The sequence below is a fragment of the Semicossyphus pulcher genome, unplaced genomic scaffold (assembly GCF_022749685.1).
Source record: "Semicossyphus pulcher isolate SPU_LCO1_2020_fin unplaced genomic scaffold, fSemPul1.0.p SCAF_8, whole genome shotgun sequence".
NCBI lineage: Eukaryota > Metazoa > Chordata > Actinopteri > Labriformes > Labridae > Semicossyphus > Semicossyphus pulcher.
In genome coordinates this window covers 28896599-28920193 of record NW_027211759.1, presented here as the reverse complement: position 1 = coordinate 28920193, position 23595 = coordinate 28896599, and the positions used below count along the sequence as shown (strand labels likewise).

General features: G+C 41.6%; 2 protein-coding genes across 2 annotated transcripts; one reads left to right on the top strand and one right to left on the bottom strand.

Moving 5' to 3' along the window:
* Positions 1–6: 6 nt before the first annotated feature.
* Positions 7–4884, bottom strand: atp6v1e1a (ATPase H+ transporting V1 subunit E1a). The gene is made up of 9 exons (XM_069686446.1): positions 4731–4884; positions 3846–3911; positions 3648–3757; positions 2360–2426; positions 2076–2165; positions 1908–1976; positions 1667–1761; positions 1492–1579; positions 7–614 (listed from the first exon to the last, which is right to left on the bottom strand). The coding sequence occupies exons 1-9, from the start codon at positions 4761–4763 to the stop codon at positions 552–554; spliced, it is 681 nt and encodes a 226-aa protein (XP_069542547.1). The 5' UTR covers positions 4764–4884; the 3' UTR covers positions 7–551.
* Positions 4885–7141: 2257 nt separating this feature from the next.
* bcl2l13 (BCL2 like 13) lies at positions 7142–23543 on the top strand. Its single transcript, XM_069686451.1, has 6 exons — positions 7142–7341; positions 9167–9250; positions 10704–10860; positions 13807–13879; positions 14008–14136; positions 20807–23543. The coding sequence occupies exons 1-6, from the start codon at positions 7200–7202 to the stop codon at positions 21836–21838; spliced, it is 1617 nt and encodes a 538-aa protein (XP_069542552.1). The 5' UTR covers positions 7142–7199; the 3' UTR covers positions 21839–23543.
* Positions 23544–23595: the final 52 nt, after the last annotated feature.

Below are 23595 nucleotides of genomic sequence, written 5' to 3'. Positions count from 1 at the left end.
CTCTGTGTCACACACATTTATTTCTTTGGTTTTGGTGCTTCAGAACAATGACGAACATCCTTTCTCTGTCCATATGCACACACACACACGTGCACACACATGCATTCTTTTTGGCAAACATACAAGAGAGTTGAGCTTGTTATAGACTTCAGTGTCAAACAAAAAGAAAACCTGTGTCTTCAAATGTGTATCTTTGGTGACCTAAACATGTATCTTTGATTACTTTAATCAAGTATGAAATCGCAACAGATTTCTCACATTGACCTGAAGGAGCACATATTTTCAATCACATTGCAATTAAAAGCAGTCCTTTGGACAACACCTGGAGAGGTAAGATAGAGCACCCTTAAACATAATTATACGTGCATTTGTCGTATCACTCAGTCCATTAGTACAAAAATAAAACATATATAAACACATCTGTAACATCCCATTAAGTAACTCAGGGTTCTCTTTGACCCTGATGATTAGTAGGTGATTGTACAGACACTGATGATGGTGTCACCTTTAATGCTCCACCTGTGTACGCACTGACCGCTGCAAATCCACTGTTAATCTGTGAACCTGCGGTTGGGGTTGGCACCAAACAAGCTCACTCTGATTTCAGGCATCATCTGTCAAGTGTGAAGTAAGGACACAAATAAGTAAACACAAGAAAATAAAGGGAAACCCTGAAGAGAAGTAAACAAGTAAAGAAACCACTAAATGCAGATACTTCAGTCTTTTCTTTTTTCACGGACATAAAGAGAGGCTCACTTATATTATTGTATTCCCTGAAAGATAAACTGACAGCTAATTGTTTTGCTGATAAAAACATGCTGCCTAATTTGTGTTGATGAAAGCAAATGATACAAACAATACTACTAACTTAGAGTATATTATCATGTGACTGGTTGCACACATAACCATTGACGGGCATGCTTCCTATTTACTTGTTCATATTTATATATATATATATCTTCTCTCCGAACTTCCTCAGCTTATATCTACCGTTACACAGCTTAACTGTGCATGAACGTTTGTGAAGTATGTCTGCAAAGGTTGTTAGTCTTTAGTTTGTGCACTCATAAAAAGGTTTATTATATAATATGAACATTTATGATTGTTTTTACGGGAAGCATATACAGGGAGTCTGTCTTTGTCTGATTTAAGAGCTGTGTGTAAGAAGCAGAAAACATTTGGGATGCAAACTCATGCAATCTATTTCCTCTGACCTCTAGAGTTACTCTGAGGTTAAAACATAAAAGAGATCAGTATATTTACTTCACTTTCAAAAGCTAAATATTAATAACTGTAAATAAAAAAAGTAAAAAATAAATCAGTTACACCCAATTGAAGTGTGGTAAATTCAGAGCATGACAGTCTTTCTACTATCTCAGTCTAGGTAATAAGGGCTCTGCTGCCCTCTACAGGCAGAAAGTAAAAACTACATTTAGTGGTTAAAAAGTAAATAGATGATGCTTTTAGACACATTGTAAAAAGTTTCCCTACCTGTTGTGCCATAAGTTCAAGCCTGCTCTCCATTGTGTTAGACACCTTGATCTTCCCATTATCGTTGTACATTTCAACTCCTCCGCAGCTGTTACGGCAAGGATTTTAAGTCAACAAATCCAACACTTCTTTAAAAGAAAGATGAAGAGTTGATGTTCAAGTTAAATAATCTTACATCTCTGATGGAAGAAAACGTTCCTGGTCAATTCTGACGACTATGTTGTTCTTCACAGCCTCTTTGTAGATCGGGATGTTTTTATTTACTGCAGCCTGTCAAGCAACAAAAAAAAACAAAGCGATAAAATACAACATGCAATGTAACAAAAGACACACAGGCTCCTTTCATTACCTCTGCTTTCGTAAATAATGTGTCGTAATAATCACAACATAGCACACTACAGTCAGCTCATCCTCACCTGAACCATCTCTACATCCTGCGGTCTGCAGCGAATTGTTACTTTAGGCTCCAGCAGCCGATAAAACCCCTGAAAAGTGAAAGTACAAACTCAGAAAACATGTACAATCACAAACTAACCAAATGCCAATTTACCTGTATCCTACGTGTGAGCAGTTGGACATTTTACCTGAAGCACCAGGCCCTCCAACAGGGTAGAGTACTTGGCAGGGTCCTTGACAATCTCTGCAAGTCTTTGACGAGCCTCGTTCAACAATTCCTGAGACAAGAGCACAGGAAGGAAACAGAGGAAGCATCTGTGTTCGCTCATAAGTGGTTCAGAAATACTGTTATTCAGATACTGTGGACACATTTAGAAAATATATATAGAATATAAGTGTGAGACATTTTTCTGTCAGTGTCACATCAACTGGTTATATGAATATGTGTAGGATACAAGCTTTGATCTCTTACATTGATCATGTCGTCTCGGGCTTTCAGCACCTTCAGCCTCGCCTGGTTCATCAGGTTGGACATCTGGCTGCAGGAGGGAAAAGAAAAGTCCAGGACTAAGTTATAGCTGCTGTGTCGCTCACTGTTTGAAGAGGCTTTAGCATGTTTATTCTGCATGACTCACACCAAGTGCAAGTCATCATCTTGTTGAGCTACTTGCATATAGATATATTGACAGTATGTTAGGAAATCACTTGGATGTGTCCGCCTATCTATCTTTAATAGAAATAAATAATCAATTATTACAAAATAGTTAGACTGTTTATGAAGAACAGACAACATACAGTGTAGTTTGGTGTCAAATGTCAGAGTTTTTGTAATTTAGCCATCATGATTCTAAACCCACATACAGTTAAGAAGGTTTGGCATAGGACTGATATACTTGTGCACAAAGTTAGTTTCACCTTCATGTATGGAAAAGCAGATTTGGTAAGGTAAGTAAAAGCAGAAGAGGAAAGGCAAAAGCAGAGCTGTGAAGCCCCTAATCAGCTACAGACCAAGGCCATGTGACACAGCACGCTTATAAACAGCTGTTCTGCATCTTAAAGATGGATTTTAAATAGCTTTTGACATTAAAACATTTAACAGGCCTGATACTGCAACATTCAGGCTAAACAGATATGACCCAGAAAGATTGTGTAGTTACAAATACTTAATTCCTCTCAACTGTAAGGAGGACATAGTTTAGTGTCATTAAAGATTAACAAGGCAACTATAACAGAGGAGAAGAAGAAGAACTCAAAACAACATGGAAATAGTGTCATAAGGTGACTATTTAAGGGGGGGGAAATAAATACATGTCTATGGTACGGATTGATTTAAGCTTCAATGCAGTTAGATCGTTACTTCCCCTGCTTGCCATCTGAAGTCAAGGCTGCCAAAGTTTCATAAAAAGTTAGACTGTTGAAACTTAAATGTGTATGTATTGGAGACAAAAGTGTGAGACAAAAAAAACACAGAAACAGGCAAACCAAGAATCACGCTGAGCTCCAGACAACAACAAAGGCAGCCTGTAGTGGTGTTGCATTATGTCAGCAACACAATGTTCCCTGGAGATGTCAATGAGTACCTTCATATAAGTGCAGTGTATGTGATCCTGGTGTGTCACTTCAAGTTCATGTGCACATCAATCAGACAAAACTCTAAACAGGTTTTTCAAGCACCGCATAAGCACTGTTCAGAGTGTGTAAAAAGGTCCTCAAACACTGTTATTCTTTCCTAAATGGGCAATAAATTACCAAAAACTCACATTTTCTTATGTTGTTCAATCTGCTTTTCCTTCTTCTCAAAGTACTCCATGATTTTCACTCGCTGAGTCTGCACCAGGCGACCTTTCTCAATGTTGAACTCTTCCTCCGCCTGTAAACAGATGGGCAGAATGACATGGCCCATTACTGGTCACTGCAGCTGAAAATCACAAGACTACAGACGGATAGAATTGAATTACCTTAGCATCAATTTCCTCCACTTTCTCTTTGGCTTCTTGCTCAATGAAGGCCATCATGTGCTTGATCTGCCACAGTAGACAAACACAAAATAGCTCGTTTTATATATAGACGTTAAACCTTTATCTAAAACGTAATGGCAACTTTCTACATGCAAATACAAAGCATAACAAACATTTTATTACTGAAACTATGAAAGCCCATTTCCGCCAAAGTACTGAAAATAAGGTTCCTGTAAGTCACTGTAATGACTGAGTATCTCATAATCATGAGTTTGTATCTTATAATGAGTGAGTATCCCAAAATGATGACATAGTTTTTTGAAATAATTACTTAGTATCTAGAAATAGTAGGTATCTTAAAAAGTTAGAAACTAGTAATGACTTGGTTGTTTCAATGATATACAACATCACCATTTTTTTTAGAAAGTTTTTCATTATTTCGAGATTCTTAGTCATTGTTTCGAGATAATAACTTACTTTGGCAGAAACGGGCTTCCGTATTAAACAGAATTCTGATGCAAAAAAAACTTAAACTTATTCGTTTACTCTAAAATATTATCTTGACTGCATTATGGAAAACATTACTGTTACCTTGTAGTTATTAAAGATTTGTTTCAACTTTACACGTGGTGTGTTACCTTTGCATACATGTCAAATGACAGAAATCCAAACTAAATGCATTGTGACGTTCGTGAATATAATAACATAAAAAGTTAACTGCTATTGTCGAGTAAAGATTAAACAGTTAGCTGCACGCAGCTATTATTCGGGATTTAGGCCGTTAGCTAGCGTAATCGTTTGTTATGTTCAGATACCTTAAGTTATAGAAACTGAAATAAACGTCGTTGAACGTAACCGTTACAAGTCTAACATCGTCTTCTTTACCTGTTTTTGAACGTCAGCATCGGTAAGCGCCATGTCTGTTTCTTAAAAATTGTGTATTTCATTAAAGTCTATAACCAATAAGTTTTCCCGACCACTTCTACAATCCAGTTAAACACAAACTGTTCGGGTGTACACTTTTCCTCTTCTTACGCTATTCACGTCAAGCTTGCAAAACAAGCCAAATCAGAACATCCGGTCACAACTTTCAAAATAAAACACAAATAAAATAGGTATTGGCCCTGCCTTCAAGTGTTGTTAGAATTATCGGAAAGATTAGTTTCCGTCTGGAAAAATTCATGTGAAGTCTCCAAGAAAATGTAGGTACCCCTACAGAATTGACATCATATTAGGCAGAAACATGGCTGACTAAACCAAAGTAAACAATGGCTTGAGGGACACAAATGTTGCATATGCCCCGGAAACAAACTTTTTGGCTCATTTGTTTATTGTAATATGGTATTATGTTGGACAAGTTAGTTGCTGTCCATTTAAACCAATTAGTTTTGAATAAAATATAAAACATTTTATTTTTATAGAGCCCGTGTTTCTCATTATGACTTAAAGTTTGTCAAGACACTGAAGCTGAATTGACTTTCAAACTTGGAAACTCCAAGCATCTGAGGAGCACCTAAATGCAAAGGTCAAGTGCAAGTTCTTAAAATAGAAAACAAGAGGAACGGGTGCCTCTCCCACACACCTTGCAGTGTTTTCAAATAAATTCAGATAACTGCTAGCAAAATACAGTTGTTTGCGTGGACTTTAGTACCCTGACCATAGACCCTGACAGGTAAATTTTTGTGTAATTTTGACAGCCCCAATATTTTGTCATATCACCATCTTTTAGGTAAAAGGTTTAGGATATTATTCTCAATGTTCTCTCTCTGGAAAGGAAATTTAATTAACATGTCAGGTTCAAAACGTAGAACCTTACATGTTAATTAAATTACCTTTCAGGAAAACTAACTTACTGTATCAGTAAGTACAACATCCTAAGTATACCCGTCATCTACCTGCGTTTGCTAGGATACACTTGAGAGTTTAATTAATTTTATTTTGGACAAACTGCCATGCACTTTCACTCGTAAATCAGAGTAACTTTATTGTCATATCAACAATATGTAACACTGTCCGCTATTTAGTGAGAGTCTTATTTTGAAAATCATAACAGGAACTGTGGTGTTGGATTGTCGCTGACTTGCGTATCTTTCAAAGCACACAGTGTGCTAGTGCTACTGCTGTATGCCAGTGGTGGTCTACCCTCGTCAGTTACTTCTGCACGGGTCTGTGTCGTATATTCCCCTTTAACCTGTCGTTTGTGTGCACCTGGTTGCCTTTGGACAAGGACGGTAAGAATCCTCTCTCTGGGCTTCATTAAATTTCAAATGCAGTTTAGCGTCTTTTAAATAGCTCATAAAACGTGTACCGTTAAGCTAGCTACAGCTTGTAGGTGTGCTGATGTGCTCAAGCAACCATTCGTCTGTGTAAACGGACTTTCTGTATAACACATGTATGTAGTATGTAAGGTTATCTAACGAGCTACCTGTGTGATTATTAATTTGGTATAAGAAGATACTGATATTTCACGGTCTCCTGGAGTTATGTTGTCATTTGGAAAAATTAACGTTGATAGTACTTAAATCTTATTTACTCGTTAGGAATATTTAAATTTAAATTTTGGAGCTTTGATGATTCTCGGTTTGGAAATGTCACAAATCAGCAAGGTGTTTTATTTTGACAGATCAAGCCGGAAGTCTATCTTTAGTTCGTCATTCTTGACTTAATTAATTTCACTTTTGGTCCGCGTGGTTTCTCTTCAGCCCCAGGGGACGATGTAAAGTGATAAACGTGGCTTTAACATCTGCCTATGATTGAGTTTGTAACCCGCTCTTCAATGTTTTAAAAAACCTAAAGGAAACAGTATAGCAGCAGTATTTTGTCTTTAGTAAAGGGTGAAGGACATTTCACGCCCCTTTGTCCACCACGTGGGTTATGTAAGTTGCATTGTGTCATGTATGATGTAGGTACAAAACGTACCCATCCATGAGATAGACATGTCTTAGGGTTATCTCTCACTTTGCTTTCAGTTAACATCTTTGCAGTCTCAGAGGCACCATTGATTATATTTAGTCATCAGTTAAAGCCTCCTCACCCCTCTTTGCCAGATGGGCAGATGAACGTTTCCACCTGGCTCAATGGGCGTGTGACAGCGTGCCGTCAAGCCAATGATGTAACTGAGTGGGACATTTGTTATATATCACAGCTGTTTCACAGTTTGACAGCAGATGTCGTCATGACTTTTGATGTGGACTCCCTCATGTGGCTGATTTGGCCTGTGCCGACTGTGCTGCAGAAACCATGACTATCAAAATAACAGTATTTTCCTCCTCTGGCTGTCTTTTCTCTCAGGTGAGACGTCCAGCTTTGACTGTCACAACGTATGTGCCTGAGAGTCTGACACACGTCTGTTCGATGGCTACCTCAGGCTCCACCTCTTCTGCCTCCATCACCACCTCTGTGCCTGAGGGTTTTCATTATGAAACCAAGTTTATTGTGCTCAACTACCTGGGAATGCTGCCAGTGGGTAGATCACAGGCACAAAGCACAACTCAAGGTGAGAAGAAAGGCTTTAGATTAACGGCTTTATGTCCTTTTTTATTCTTATTGTAGTTTAGTGTTATCTGACTTAAGGTGTTGCTTCATATGAATTTACCCTGAAGGCACACACTGCTCATTAATGCAGTGCAGCTGCTGTCACGGACACCCTGTTTCAGTGCTTCTCTCTCCTAATCTTGTGCAGTGTGTGACACATTTGTCAGGGCAAACGTCACACTTGTGCATTCACACAGCACCCAAATAGAGTTGTGCGCACATGCACACATGGCAGTAACAACAAGTATTCAGGGTGTGTGTAGGCAGGTTGCCACCTGTTCGCCAGCTCAGTTTATCCTTCCCTCACTGTGGCACAGATACACATCCAGACACTGGTGTTCCCTTTTAAACAACACTTTATGACAGTAAACAAATAGAAGGCATGTGAGTGCAGCCAAAATCATTTCAGTGTGGTGCCCAAAGTCGCCCCAGGCTTCAGGATATCTGTTTTTCATCTTGTTCTCTATGCAGCACGCAGACCAAAAACACACAGAAGAGGATTTTTTAAACAGTTTTGAGCTATTTTGCAGACATATGTAACATCTGTAATCATATTTTGGTTAATGGGCTGTCAAAGAGGTGATGTGACAAAACTAAATTTTACTTCACGTTGTGACTCTTACTTTGTAAAGTGAAGCCGCAGTGAAATATATATATATAGTGTGTAGATTAAAAGGAGGAAAACATCCAACTTAAAGGTTTTTCAGGAGGGCCATTTAAGGCCATGCGTGGCATCCCCTCTGTCACAGGATATGAACAGAGCTTTCAAAAGCTTCAGTGTTTGGAGCATGAAGAACAGGAGAGAGACTGTAAAAGATATTTCCCGTCACTTTCATTGTTGTGTGAATTCTTGAAATGGGCGGAGAAAGGCAGAGGAGGGGCTGATCCCTGCTTTCCGCTTGACCCGGTCCAATTTCTGACAGCCTGTCATGTGTAATCACTGCAGGATTACTCACACGCCGATGGACCAATACAGAATAGTTGGCTGGCGAGCTGTCTGGCTCAATGCTGAAACAGCACCGAGCCCAGAAAAACCAACAGTGGTCCTCAGAGAGTTCATGTATGAGCTGCAGGGACACAAACAGAATAGAAAAGTGGGTTGACTGAGTGTCCTCTTCCTTCCTGTTTCGAAAAATTCTTTGTTACATCATCCAGCTGCTCAATCAATAGAACTGATACTTAAAGCTCATTATTGTTTCTTTTCTGGTGCTTCAAACTGAGCTAATAGAGTCCACATGGAAATAACTAGGATTGTATGGGCTGAGTGAGCAAACACTGAATAATGTCACTACTTCTTATCGAATGACTGCTGCATCTTCACAAGCTCAAAGGCCGCTACATTTCTAAAGTTTTCTGCGTGAATGTGAGAGCTCATGTTCAAACTCCCTGTCAGCCTTTGTGTCAGTTTGGCCCCTTGCGTGGTTCATTATGCGTCCAACAGTGTAGACTGACTCTCGTTAATAATTTACATACCTTGTATGCACGCGATGAGGGAGCACCATTCAAATATTTTCTCGTAGTAGTTCAGCAGATCGCTTGCAGAGGATCTTAAAGTGAAAGGGTACTTCTGTAGCTGCTCCTCTGTATTTCATGCTCACCTGGTTTGTTTGGCAAACTGTGTGTATTTAGTGTTATGGTTATTGTTACAGCATCATTGGCTTGTGATTAAACCGAAATTCAATCCAATATTTGCTGCTTAATTGATCATTTCTTTAAGACGAAGTGATCGATAGAAAGGGAGAGGATTAGAGACGGTTGCTTTAATGTCTTGTGTTTATCTCTTGCAGAAGATGCCCAGAGAGAGAGGACAACAGTGATAAAAGAGCAGATAGAGGAAGAGCTGAGACAACTGGAAGATGAAATCACTGCTTGTAAGTGGACACACCAACACACACATACACAAGCACACTGAAGGACAGCCAGTTCCAGTGCCAACCTTCTGTAATAGTTTGAATATAAGAGTATTTCAGACGTCATCTCTTTGATTTACAGTTAACTATACTGCAGTCGTGTCTCCCTAAGTTTTCAGATGTAACACCACAATGTCTGTAAAAACTGCAGACACATATGAAACACAAATATGATACTTTAAAGGGGCCATATCTTTTGAATGGATATTCTCAAATTTGATGTTTGGTTGACATTTTTTTAAAACTGCATAACTCAGTGTTTTTCTAGAATCACGTTTAAAAAGGTCGCCTCTGAAACGGGCCGTTCAGAACAGCTGCAGGTTTCTACGTAGAACCTTGCTTATGCTGAAATCAACCAATCGTCATTCTCCTCAGGCTGCCTTCTTGCACTAGCTTGTGGTCAAGTCGTCAAGATATTAACTCACCATTTCAATACCTCCTGGTGATTCTGGCTCGTACATGTAAGGCAAAATAACCGATCCCAGAGCAGCCATGTTTTCTACAACTTTGGAGTGACAGTGCAGTGCAGCCGCTCCCCCACGTGGATCATCGCACACGTGGAGGAGGGGCTACGCGATCACTCCAAGTACTGTCAGCCAATCAGGGCTAAGGTCTGACCTTTGAAAGGCAAAACGGCTTGTTCGTTTCCGGAGGAAAGAGAGGCTTCAGAAAATAATTAAATCAAAATACGTTTACAATTTATAATATTAAATTAACTTTTACCAGTACCAAAATTAGAAAATTGACTGCAGAGCTAAAATATGTCCCCTTTAAAGCATAAAACTGTAAATAAATGCATGGAAACAAAATCAAATATCTAAATGCTTTCAAACGTTTCTCAGTTAGAAATGACTCGTCTTTACTTTCTGTGTGTGTTCATGCAGAAAGTTGCAATTCAGAAGTCAATATTTGACAATGTTAACCATGACATGTATGCTTTGAAGGAGAACTTTGGCTTCTTTACATAACCACCGTTCTCTGAGTTACATGAGTAAGACTGCACTCTTTGCTCACGTTTGGCCTGAGGGGCAGTTAGCTTAGAGAACAGTTAATCATGAGAAGTTCCCCGAGTCTTTGCTGTTACCAGATGTGAGACACTCCTTCATGCCTCTCAGAGATCTGTAGCTGCATGAAAGAAATGTTCCTTTATGAAGTCAAAATCTCAGTGTGCAGTGTGAAGAATATATTTGTCAGGAGTTTATGAGTTTGCACCTGTATGTGTGACAGTGTAAAAGCTTTTATGATGTTCTCTAGCAGAACTTCCTTTTATACAATATGATTTGAAAATTGATTATTTTCCTGCCATACTGTGTTTTCTTGTCATGCAATGTTAATAACTGCTAAAAATGAACATCCCTGTCTGCGTGAGATATCATTGTGTCCTGTGGTGTGTGTGTGTGTGTGTGTTCTGCAGCCGCTTCCACGACAGGCTTCGACCGGCACACGTCCCTGGTGTTTAATCCAGCCAAACCAGAAACCTCCATCGAAGACTGTCTGGCTGCAGCCGGAGACAGAGTGGCCAGAGAGCTCGACACACACCTGGCAGAAGCCGTTCACACACTCCTTGCAGGGTCAGTGTACAGCTCTCTGACATTATTAAACAATACTAGTTCCTATGGCAGTAATAAGACTTTGAGGTTATGATGTGTGATCCCCTTCAGGTGAAAAATGGCTGATATAAAACTGAACTGTGAGGTTCAGTAAGCAACTACACTGATCAATACTGAGTTATATTCCTCATGGCACTACATTCACACAGTATGAGGAGGGTGAGTTACAATTCTTAAAGGAATGACAAAGTCAATGTTGACACACTGAACTGCTGCTTACTTCATTTTCTCCTCAGTGAACTCTTCAACTCTAACAGTGATTCAATGCAATGCAGTTAAACACATTCATTTATTTCATGGCCCGTCTAGCTATTATAGCCTCCTGCATCCAAACAGTCACATGTCCACACTATTGAATTTATGAAGTAGTGCACAGTCTGTCTCTCTCTCACACACACATTCTGTTCATTCACTTTCACTTCTGCTTTTCTAAACCAGGCAGCTTTGACAGTTTTCACAGTCTCAGTGGGTGCTTGTGCTGTGCTGGAAATCTGTACAAGACAGCAAACATAGGTGGCGGCACCTATGCCGATAAACGGTAATTGCGGAAGCACACCTCCCAGATATCCAGACAGTGTTGCATGTGTGACGTCCACGGTTGGCTCCGGTTGTAACTCTTGATTTTCCTGGCTGACGGTCGCTCTGCTCTCTGTTTGCATTTGTGTTTTGACACCCCGCCCCCACCCCCTATAGCCAGCCCACTTTGTGTCTCTCTTTCTTCTGTGTGTGTGTGTGTGTGTCTGTGTCTGTGTCTGTGTCTATGTCTATGTCTATGTCTATGTCTATGTCTATGTCTGTGTCTGTGTCTGTGTCTGTGTCTATGTCTATGTCTGTGTCTGTGTGTATCTTCATCTCTCTGGCGCTCTGTTTAGATACTGACAAATATATAAAAGCACACAAACATTACATCGCATTTGTCAATCGCGGTGTTTTATTTAGAATTTTTTAAAAATTTTGAAAATTGACCGGATTCTCTCGTTGTTTCATGTGTGACTTCCTGCAAGGATTGACGCGATCGCTCGCGGCTCGCACAAAAAATAGACCAGACGCCGCACTACATTCACACAGTATGAGGAGGGTGAGTTACAATTCTTAAAGGAATGACAAAGTCAATGTTGACACACTGAACTGCTGCTTACTTCATTTTCTCCTCAGTGAACTCTTGAACTCTAACAGTGATTCAATGCAATGCGGTTAAACACATTCATTCATTTCATGGCCCGTCTAGCTATTATTATAATTGCGGGAGCACACTTCCCAGATATCCAGACAGTGCTGCATGTGTGAGGTCCACGGTTGTCCAAGACAGCAAACATAGGTGGTGGCACCTATGGCGATAAACGGTAATTGTGGGAGCACACCTCCCAGATATCCAGACAGTGTTGCATGTGTGAGGTCCACGTTTGGCTCCAGTTGTAACTCTTGATTTTCCTGGCTGGCGGTTGCTTTCCTTTTCAGACTTTCTTTCTTGTGTGTTTGTGTGTGTGTGTCTGTGTCTGTGTGTATCTCCATCTCTCTGGCGCTGTTTAGATACTGACAAATATATAAAAACACAGGCGCGTCTGGTGTGAACGACACAATCGGTTAACATGGGCGGCGTAAGGAAACTGGCTCCGCTTCGCGGCTATTCGCAGCGCTTCCGCGTCCGGTGTGTTCCCGGCGTAATACTGCAAATGCAAAGGCTTTCATCAGTGGGCCATAGGCTCAATCACCATTGTGTTACCTCATTCGGCGATAGATGGAGACTTAACAGACATTTATTTATATGAAAATCTTCAAGATTATCACCTTAAATGTAAAGAATACAAGCGAGATGAACTTGAGAGAGGTTCACCTGACAAAGACTCTTTATCTGCAGTGCTCAGCTCCAGTAGAGTCACTCTGTGGCCAACAGATAAGACTGTACTGGGTGTACTGGGCAACCTCCAACCGTGACTGTGCAATGGAGTGAGACCTTACTTACAACGATAATTAACATTCAGGGAAATACCCCACAGAGTATAAAACAGCTTTTTTTTTTTTTTAAATACAATCCTATGCAAAAAAGGGATTTTGCGATTATGGTAAAAGGCTGAAATCCACGTTACAGTACAAATTAATTTACAGTATAAAGCACATAACGCAACACAAAACAATTTCAGGTATGTTAATCTGACCCTGGAGGAAGGGATAGCTTCAGAAGTCATCACAGGCTCACATAGTAAACTTAGATCTGACTTAGAGGTCATCACGTGTCCACAGTGTCGTACCCGAACCCAAAGAGACCGAGACATGTCAGACCTGACCCCGGCTGCATTAAACACACCCGATTAGCACCGACTTCACAGCTGATTGCTGTTTACAAGTTACCGTTTTGTCCTACTTAATGTGACGTAGCCTTCTCCCCTGTGCCTGGCTGTGCGTATCATCCATCCTCTTTGCCAAGAAAGTTCATAAAACACATTCAGGTTTTCTGTTGTCATGTTGATTAAAACAGCAATGCTAATCCACAAGTTATTTCAGATTAAAAGTCCACTTGCTGTCACGCAACCGGACGATAAATGCACGGCATTTCCATTTGTCCTTTTGAACAATAACAATTACTCTTTGCCACGGCTGCTGACGTTAGCATTTCTAGTTTGCTATCATTTGGTTTCCAGTGGACCCTTGAAGACCTCTAATCTGACTACATGAAAGCACAAATCAAAGATATAGAAGGACCCAATACAAAAATAAATGCTTCAATTCGTCCATCAAATATTAGAGTTAGAAGCTAAATGTAGCCTCAGCCATCCAGCCAAAGTCTCTTTGCAGGTGAACAAGAATTATTTTGACGTTCTGGCTATGACAAGTCTTTTGACAATAGTTCCCGCTTCTACATGTAGAGCTCCTGTTTTATACTAATGATGTTATTTGTGTGTGTTTCAGGCCTCTGGACTACCAGAGATTCAGAGACACAGCACTGGATCTCTCGGCGCACACACAGGAAGGCTGGAGCAAGGTGAGCCTCCATGTACAAAGGCCTTAATAGAAGCATGCCTGACTGCTCCGTGATCTGTTTTTATTGTAATGTATTTTCCCATATCTCTCTTTTTTCCCTCTAAACCTTAACTTCTGCTTCTCTCCCAGGTGCTAGTGCCTTTGGTGTTGTTGCTGGCTTTACAGAGCGAGGGCCAGACACTGACAACTCTGCTGCAGCACGGGGTGCGCTTCCTGGAGGAGGATGAAGCCAGCTTCATCATGCAGCAGGGCGGATGGGTGAGTTTTAAGCACATGATGGAGAAAACTAAATATGCTTTACCTTGTATTTATACTAAAGTCACCTGGGGAAAAAAGTTTTGTAGTGTGCTAAGAAGAGATGAGGTGTTAAGATATGCACGTCTTCAGAGCCTATTAGTCAATATGTTCCTAGAAAACCTTTCTAAGGAGATTTCAGGGAAGGAAAACATATTTAAGTAAAGTTAAAATAACTGAGTTTATATGCAACATAGTGCAGAGGTTGCATGGATGGAACAGGACGTTTGAGAGTAGGGCAAATTGAACGGGAAAATGCCTGCACAGAACTCAAACTAGCCAGATGAGGGCGTCAGTGAGCTACCTGTACAGATGTTTCATACCCCTGATCCTTTTGTTATCCACCACAACCACATACATTATATTAAAATGTACATTACACTGTCAGTATGCATGTATGACATAAACCCTCAACAGATTATCTACCTTAATCACTATGCAGTGTTTAAGTGTAATGATACTGCTATACTTGAAACTAAACTGCCAGTGTGTCCTATCAGTCCGGAGTGTAATCTACGAAACATGCGTCTGTTCAACATTCAATCATAGTTTAGGACAATAATGTGATTGTGTTTCGGTTACATAGCATGTCTTTAAGGTAATTTTTCCTTATTTAATAGAGGTAAAAAGCTTTCACAGCATAAACTGTGCTCATGTGACCTCTGCTGCCTGCGCTGTGCACTCTTGGCAGCTTCAGTTCAGCCGTTGTGACTGATATGTCCTCAGGTGTGAACCCTGATGTAAAGCATCTCCAGTGTGCTGTTTAATCATGCAAATGAAGGGAGAGCAGCAGTGTGTCTTTCCATCTCGACACTATGATTTCTTCATGCTGTCTATATGCTCCAACCTTCCCTGTTGTTCATACTCGGGCGATGCAACTTTTGCGACTACAATTTTATTTGTTTTAGTGATAATATTGGCTGGGGTTTCTTTGTGATGCTGTAAGTGCAAAAAGTGGAACACTGCGTCACAGATGGCTTCCTATGAACGAGGTCATGCTGACGGAAGGTCACGTGACTTGTTAACCGCTGCTCTGGTCGCCATTACCTCATTGTCATGATGCTGTGCCCGGTGTCGTGCAGTGTAACGTGAACACAGAGTGCTGGCTCCAAACAAAGCTACATTATTACTCTGCGTTATGTCATAGGGGATGAACGGATGACATGCTGGCAGGATCAGCAATGGAGGGGTGAAGAGAGAGGAGGAGGAGGAGGAGGAGGAGGAGGAGGAGGATAGACATTGCATGAAGGGAGGGAATACGAAGGAGGGAGGGGTGTGGTAGAAGAGGGGGTGGGCATGGTGAGCCAGTAGGAGCAAAGTGAAATCTCCATTAGTTTGACAGCTGCCTGCGTTCACACTTCTCTTCAGCTAGCTTCCGACATCCACTCCATCTCAGGTGAATCCAGGGGTTTTCAGGACTTCACACTGAGGTAGGACGTTTTACTTATGATGTTGAGCCTCGGCTCGAGCTCTTTGGTATGGACGTGTGCGTGCGAGTGTTTCCTCTGAGAGAGTGCAGCAGTGACAAACTCTCAGGAACCGTGTTAGTGACTCCAGTTCTTGTTATTGTTGAGCGGTTGCATGTCAACATACTGCACGGGTTGATTTTTATTAAAGCACAAAAATCTCATTTTATGAAAAGTGCAAGAAAAATTTAAATATAAAAATTGCTGCCGAATGAGGACATGACGTTTATCTATTTATGTAAATATTTGTCTAAACGACACAAAAGAAGTCTTTAACACACGGATCATCACCGATCACTTTTCCGTTGAAATGCTGGAGATATTCTTTGCATTGTTGTTGTGACTGTAGTGTAGTGAAAACCACGTCCGCTTTGGGTGCCCCTCATAATGCCTTTTGTTAGTTACATCTGAATACAGTAAGGATTATTATGACCCTAATGTGATGTACACTTCATTTGGCAGGAACAAAACCAGCAGCCCTCAGACTGCACAGCCAGGGGCCGGCAGGAGGGATTGGGGGGAGGACATGATTTGAGAGGGACTAGGAGGGAAATGAGCAAAAAAAAAATGGCGTCCAAGGGGAAACAAATGATAAAATAAAAGAGATGTCCGAAAACTGTGGAGCAGACTTTATGCTGAATATGTACTATTAAATGCGGCTGCTCTGTGTCGTCTCTAATGGTTAATCCACAGTCAGTCTCCGGTCTGTCTTTGTGCTTGCGTGCTGATGCTGGTCGTTCCCCTTGAGTCCCCTGACAACTGTCCTTCAGAGTCTGACGGAGAACACTGCTGCATGAGTTTGCACAACAGCCATTTCACATTACAGTCCTTGTGAGCACGATGTAACGTGACTCCTGAGGTTTAAAAGTGGCACACTGACAATAACACCTGACCTCTCATGAAAGACGAAGAGATAATGAAGACAGACGACATTAACCTACTGTGGAGATGACTGTGAATTGATAGTCAAAGCAGCCTATCTTAAAAGGCAATAAAGAAACTCATACAGGCCCAAGGTTTTATATGAGCTTTAGCTGATGCTGCGTAGAAACAGTGATGTAGTGGTGATATTTAAGGACAGAGTGGTGTCAGGGTTGCAGCCGCGGGCCGTGTCTGGGCCCGTCACGCTGCGCCCTGTACAGTGCAATAGTGCTCCCCCCTGTTATGTAAGCACCCCTCTCTCTCCATCTCCAGGGTGTGTGCACTACTGTGCCGCTGCATCAACATAACACTGGACTGCTTGAGTAGAGTGCCGATGCACGCTGAGGAAGCCCCAAAAATAACTCCCATAATCCTCTAAAAACATCATCACCAGGGGCTCGACTGGCCCACTTGTAGCTCGCTGAAGAACTGGCTGCAGCAGCGGTGCGCTGGCTGACTGCCAGGGTTTAAACAGGGCACCCATCCATCCCCCTGTCCTTCCCTCTCTCCATCGGCCTCACTGCTGCCACAACACGGTAACGATGACAGGCCAAAAACCAATATTTACTGATGCAAATTGTCTGGTTGCACATAACAGTCTGCTTCAAAGAAGTTTGCCCGAAGCTCTCCTAAAGATGTCAGATACCATAAATGCATTCAGTCTTTACCTTTTAGGGGCTTGTGTGTAAACATTAAGTTGACTTGTCCATGATGATAGAATATAAATAAATACTTATAATATATGTGCTCTTCCTTTTGTTGGAGGATAAAAATGTGGATACAATTTTGAGATTGTTTCTGTGGTAGCAAGTGGTGGGAGACATGTGGGCGCACACACAAGCATAAGTGTTCAGTAGATGTTATGATAAAGTATTAAAACATGAATATAAATAAGCTACCAGTGGTGATGAACATTCTGCTTTGGGTGTAATTTAATGTTGTGTGTATCTGGAAGTGAAAGAGCCGTGGCCACAGTCTACATTGCTTTTCTGGGTGATAACAGAGTCCAACTGACACTGTTGTGTTTTTATCTTATTGTAGTTAAGGTACACATAGATGCTGAGGAACCGCCTGTCTGTCCCTTTCAGTCCCGGGTTTGACTTAACTCAGGCCAGCTGCTGTGTGACCTCTGGCTGAGCCTGTCCAGTGATTACATAATCCTCATAAATGTCAAGAATAGATATGAGCCGGTGAATATTACTATGATGAAAGTAATCCTGATGGTGAACGTTTGCAACATCATTCATTTTGTTTATGATGAAAGTGTCTTTTGCACTGTTTGGGTTTGCAGGAGGATGCAGCATGCTGACAGTATGTGGCAGTCATGTGCCAATATAGCAAGGACTTGTAAGTGTCACAGAAACGTGGCAGCTGTTTTCTTCCCCCACAATCTCACCGTGTTGAGAGATATTTTCATTGTTTTAAGATCTTAAAGGCATCTGGTTTGTAATATGACGGCAGTGGATCGTTTGGTTACCAGCCTCATGAAAATAAGAGAAGGCAATTAAAGGTAAACTCACTGTACACCCTTGGCTCTACAGCAGGAATGTGTCCTCCTGGTTTTATAGAGTTAGTGTTTGCCTTGGGGCGAGGGTGGAGAGCTCTGAAACACACCTGACAAGAGAACGGCTCTTTTAAAGTTAGTGCGTTTCCCAGTTTCAGTCGTGCTGGAGGACAAACGTGAGAAGCTTTCAAGAAAGAACGAAGAAACACAGAGCAGATTCAGCGCGTATCGTCGTCTCCGGTGTGTATTTTGTCAGTGAACAATCTTCATTAACTTGGTTTAAACGTTATTTTTATGTGTTAAAGGCCTCAAGCATTGGACTTGGACCCAGTTAGATAAGTGAATATGTCTTGTTGACATACTTGAAGCTGTTTTGTAAGAAGATAACCACCAAACTGCTCTGATCAGTTTATTGAGGACTTCATAGCAGCAGAAACCTTAAACTAGAAACGCACAGGAAGCGTTGATTATTCCTGAATACCTTCAGCAACCTTTTGCTGTGGCTTTGACACCACATGGCAGCCCTGTCTTGTCCGGTCCAGCTGATTTGGAGCTGCTTCCTGAGGACCAGGGTTGCTCTCTCACATGCAAATCAGCTTACGGAGAAAGCAAATGTTGGATAATGATGGAGCGCTGTTCGATTTAATCTCTTTGCTGCCTCCCTGGATGCAGCTGCCGTGCGCAACACGAGTGTCCTTGTAAGGCAAATAACCTTCACAGCCATGTTATTTAAAATCACATTTACATGGGTCAATAACAGTTTTCATACAGGGTGCTTGTTCAGCTTAACGATTATTTGATTCGATGCAAATTAGAATTAAATTGACACTCTGCAGTTGATAATACATACATACACATACATGTTATCATGTTGTGAAATGAGTGTTGCTGTGGGAGCAGGTCTCTGCTGTCAGAACCTGTCCGTCTGCTGCACGCACTCTCTCACACACACAAACATACACCCTCCCTTTTAGACAAACAAGTCAGTGCCCACTGTCTGTTTGAATCTCATCCGTTAAGGTTACACCTATGTGACAAATGCGTGACAGATCCAACTTTAGCCACAACCGCAAGTCATGCTTGTTTCCTGATCTGTGAACTCAGATCAGTTACTTATCGAACGCCCAGCCTTCTTTCAGAATCACTGTTCGTCTCTCCTCATCTGCTCGGTGTGCCTGCTCAGACAGATGTGACTGTTAATTGCCGTGTCTTTAGCATAGCATGTCAGTAAATTGGTGTTACTGAAATATCTCTGTGATCATGGAGTTAGTTGCCATGAAGTTTACTAGGATATTCATGGTCCCAGAGGATGAAGTCGACTGACTTTGATGATCTCATGTTTCTTCTGGCATCACTAAGAGGTTAAAAAAAGGTGGAAAAAACATGTGCCTAATGTATCGGTATCAAAATCGGCAATGAGCAATCCCTATAATTTATGTTCCCCTGAGGATGAGAGTTAATCTTTGGATATCACTTTTCCCATCGGCATCAGCTTTACGGTGCTGATAAGCAGATGCTAGCATGCTAAGATGCTAAACATTATTATACTTCCAAAATGTCACCTTTTTTTTTTTGTCATTGTAATGATGATAGCATGCTAAAGTTAGCATTTAGCTCAAAACCGAAGTACCTCAGAGTTGCTAGCTTTGCTGTAGACTGTCGAGGATAGTAAGTGATTAAGAGAATAGGTTTGGTGATTAGGGACTGCCCTTTTCTGATTACAGAGATGGGATGCTAATAAGTGATTCTTTAACTCTGTTATAGACCCGCTCCAGTCATGTTTTAAGACATATGAAATGCTCTGCTTGAAACAATATAGTGTCAGTAGTGAGTTTACAAAAATGACGATGACGGTTACAGCTGGCTCGCACACCGCTGAAGTGGTTGCCATAGCCAGCCATGGAGATGACTGCTCATGTTGTCCCTGATGTGTCTTGTAGCACATGAAAAACACCACATGGAGATGTTTACAAGGTGAAACACTGGATTTTCACTGGAGGGGGTCTTAAAATGTTGCTGCTGGATGGTGTGGGAGGAGAACTTTTATGCTGTAGAAAGCTGCGATCCACAACAAACTCTTATTAACCTCTTAATTCTTCCAGTGTTTTAAACACGTGTGCCCTCAGGACAGTGAGCATGTCAGCATGTATCTCTTTCCTTTGTGCTCATTGTGAACTCACTGGCCTATTTCTGAGCCACATACTGTAGATTCTGCATCACTTCACTGCTCACTCAGCACTATGGAAAGAGTAGTCTGTTTTTGTTAGTGTCGACTGAAAAGAAGCAAAAGTTTGACCTTTGTTAACATTTTAAGCACTTTCTTTTTCTTTTTTTTTACATATTTCAGCAGCTCCACTGTTTGATTTTTTTCCCCACATTCTGCCTCAGTAAGCTGACCTCTGTGTCAGCCTCTAATACCAGATGATAGTATGATATACTCGTTACATAATGAGAGCCCTCTGCAGATGGCTCCTGGTATATTGTTGTTTTGCCACTAGGTGGCGTAAAAGGTTAACTTAAAGTAAAAAAGCAATGCAGCATTTTGTATTTTCTATATTTTCTCTTGATTTTTGTATGAGTTAAATAATCCTCCATCTTACACCAAAGGTGCAAGCTCATTACACAAAACAAAAAATTCAATTTTTTCCTCTTTTACTCAAAGTTCTTGAATTTCACAATATACAATATAATATATAATTATATATAATAATGTTGATACCATCTCTGTCTCTGTTTACCACAGGGGGAAATATTCAGCCTTGAGTCAGAGGAGGAGCGAGGTGTGACCATTGCTGAAGACAGCAACGACATTTACATCCTCTCAGGGGAGCAGCATCCCGACCAGCTCAGCCCCCCCTCCTCGCTGCTCTGCACAGGAGACAACAGCAGCGGGCAGAGCTCCTGGCAGACAGAAAGCTTACCTGTGTCTCTGGCCGGCCACGAGTCTTGGGCACAGGTTGCTGCGATGGACCCCGAAGACGTCAAGAGCCTGGACAGCAATGAGGGCGTGGCTCTGGCTGAGGAGCGCAGCGAGAACAACTCCTCAAACTCTGACATTGTCCACGTCGAGCGCGAGGACGCGGAGCTCCTTGAGGAAGGCGGAGAAGGCGGAGCGATAGAAGATAGCATGATGAGCGTTTTAGGCACAGAGAGCGAGCTGGCCGAGCTCAGGGAAGAATTTAGGGACCAGACTCCACCTGTTCCAGAAGCAGCCGAGGCGGACTCCACAGCCCCGGCCTCTCTGCTTTCATTAGAGGAGCCCGTTGTAATAGAGACGCCTACAATCTTGTCTGCAGAGCCTTCCCTCACCTCCTCAGAACCAGAGCTGCCTCCCCCGGTCCCTGAAGCTGCTGCCCCCCTTCCCTCTGAGCCAGAACCAGCAGCACCTTTATCTGTTCCTGCAGTAGAACCAGAGCCTGAGCCAGAACCAGCTGCTGTCGCTGCCCCAGTGCCTGCTGAGGTAGCACCCCCGTCTCTAGCCAAGGAAACTCCAGAAGCACCAGCAGAGTCTGAAGCCAACTCAGAACCAGCTCCTGAACCAGAACCGGAGCCAGAACCTGTCACAGTGCCTCCCCAGCCAGAACCAGAGACTGCGGCAGAGCCAGAGGCCGTGCTTGCTGAACCCCCTGTACCACAGGCCGAAGCCCCCGCTGAGGAGTCCCCGGTGACGCCTGAGCGAGAATCAGAGCTCCAAGTGCTGCTCTACGGTGGAGCTGCAGTGGTGGCCATCATTGCTGTAATGGCGTACGGTGTCATGAGCTACAGGAGGAAGTAGAAAGTGTCTCAGGGGAAGGAATGCAAATTACAAGCTGTTCAGATAGAAATAAATGTCTTAGCACACACATGGTGGGACTCTCCTTTCAAATTGTGTTGGATATCAAATGAGGCTACATTTTTTTAAATATCTGGTTTACTTTTGAAGGTTGAACCAGAATCTGACACCATCCACAACCTTACTGCTGGGAGTCCTTGCTGCTTCACTGCACCTGGTGCAAACACAGAAAGGGGGGACGCAATGCACTCCAATGTTCTCCTTTTTTCATGTTTTTCTTCTCTCTTAAACTTCTTGGGGTAACTTGCAACTTTGTGTTAAAATTCTCCAAAGTCCAGCCCATCATTTCTAACTTTGCAAAGAGTGTGGAATTAAATCTGCCCTGTGCTAGTTTCGGTTTCTGTTGTGTCTGCACGAATCACTGATTTCCTTGTAAGTAAACTGACTCAAACGGTGCAAATCTATCTTTAACAACCCTCCCTTGGCTGAAGTCCATAGTCCACATTTACTGTTCCTGTTAATCCTTTCTTTCCCCCTGTGACTGTGATGACTAAACCAGAAACTTTCTCTGATAAACAAAACCAGATATGTGATTACGGTAATGCAACCGCTAATTTGATTTTATGCATATTAGATTTATGTTCCATCTTTCTATATTGCACCGCGGTGTCTCTCAGTTCACATGCAGCAAGTTTTTATGAACTGAAACATTTTGCTCAGAGAAGGTAGAGAACTTATGCTGCATTTGATTAAATAATAAATCAGACTTTTGATTAACTTTGCCACCATCAGATAAACATATAATGTGAAGGTCCAACACAGAAAGTTACAAACAATTAATTCTGAGCCTAATTCTTGAATTACTACAATACTGTGGTCAGGAAGGCCACAGTGGTCAGGAATGTGACTGAAGAAGTACATTTAATCATTAAATCCATTTAATTTCAAATTTAACATTAAAGGGATGACTCATATGTGCTGCAGTCTGCAGTTTTTCTTTGTATATCTTGACCTGCATCGGTCCCAGTGACTTTGTCCAGTTACAATTTCAACTCCATACCCTGCATGAGTAGAACAGCACTGTAGAGGGGCATTGTGGGGTATTAAAGGCATAAATGGGTAGTTCAGCAGCAATCAAAAGTCCTGGTTTTAGAGTATCTGAAGTAAAATCCTCTCATATTACACGAGCTCTCAACCTCGAGTTGCTTAAATACATTTTTGCAAGACTACATCTCCCAGCTTGAGATATTTGTGCAGTTACTATTGAACCAATATACATTACAGTGCAGGTTATGTAAACAGAACATGTGAACATATGCTGGAATATTTCCTGACCTACCCCACATTCAGCCAAGACAGAAAATCTGTTTCCTGCCCTTTGAGAACTCGTGTCATCGAGTCTTTAGATGCGTCAGTACAAGTTGATTGAAAAGAACCCACTACTGCCTCACCACTTCAATATTTTCTTTTGGGAGAATTTGGGGAGATTGCAGTAAGTTGTGTCACTGTAACTTCATGATTGCTGGTAAAACATTTGAAACAAAAGGGATGTTTCCATGTTAAACATAGTGATAATCATGGTGTCAAACTCTGCCTGCTTTTAAAGGGAAACTGCAAAAGAACAGAGCAGAATGGATGGATGTCAAAAGGTCCCAAATGTGACACTTTGTACCTTGAGTTTCCTACAATACACTGTTTGAGATGAGAATAAAAGGATTGAATTATTTGAGAACCTTTTCTGTTGTGGTTTGTTAATATGC

Excerpts from the sequence above, each read along its gene's own strand:
- atp6v1e1a (XM_069686446.1), bottom strand. The coding sequence starts at position 4,763 with ATGGCGCTTACCGATGCTGACGTTCAAAAACAG. Across the intron at positions 3,758-3,845 it reads TGGAGGAAATTGATGCTAAG|GCGGAGGAAGAGTTCAACAT; the intron begins GTAATTCAATTC and ends ATCTGTTTACAG. Across the intron at positions 1,580-1,666 it reads CGTTTTCTTCCATCAGAGAT|CTGCGGAGGAGTTGAAATGT; the intron begins GTAAGATTATTT and ends TTGCCGTAACAG.
- bcl2l13 (XM_069686451.1), top strand. The coding sequence starts at position 7,200 with ATGGCTACCTCAGGCTCCACCTCTTCTGCCTCCATCACCACCTCTGTG. Across the intron at positions 7,342-9,166 it reads GGCACAAAGCACAACTCAAG|AAGATGCCCAGAGAGAGAGG; the intron begins GTGAGAAGAAAG and ends TATCTCTTGCAG. Across the intron at positions 9,251-10,703 it reads GGAAGATGAAATCACTGCTT|CCGCTTCCACGACAGGCTTC; the intron begins GTAAGTGGACAC and ends TGTGTTCTGCAG.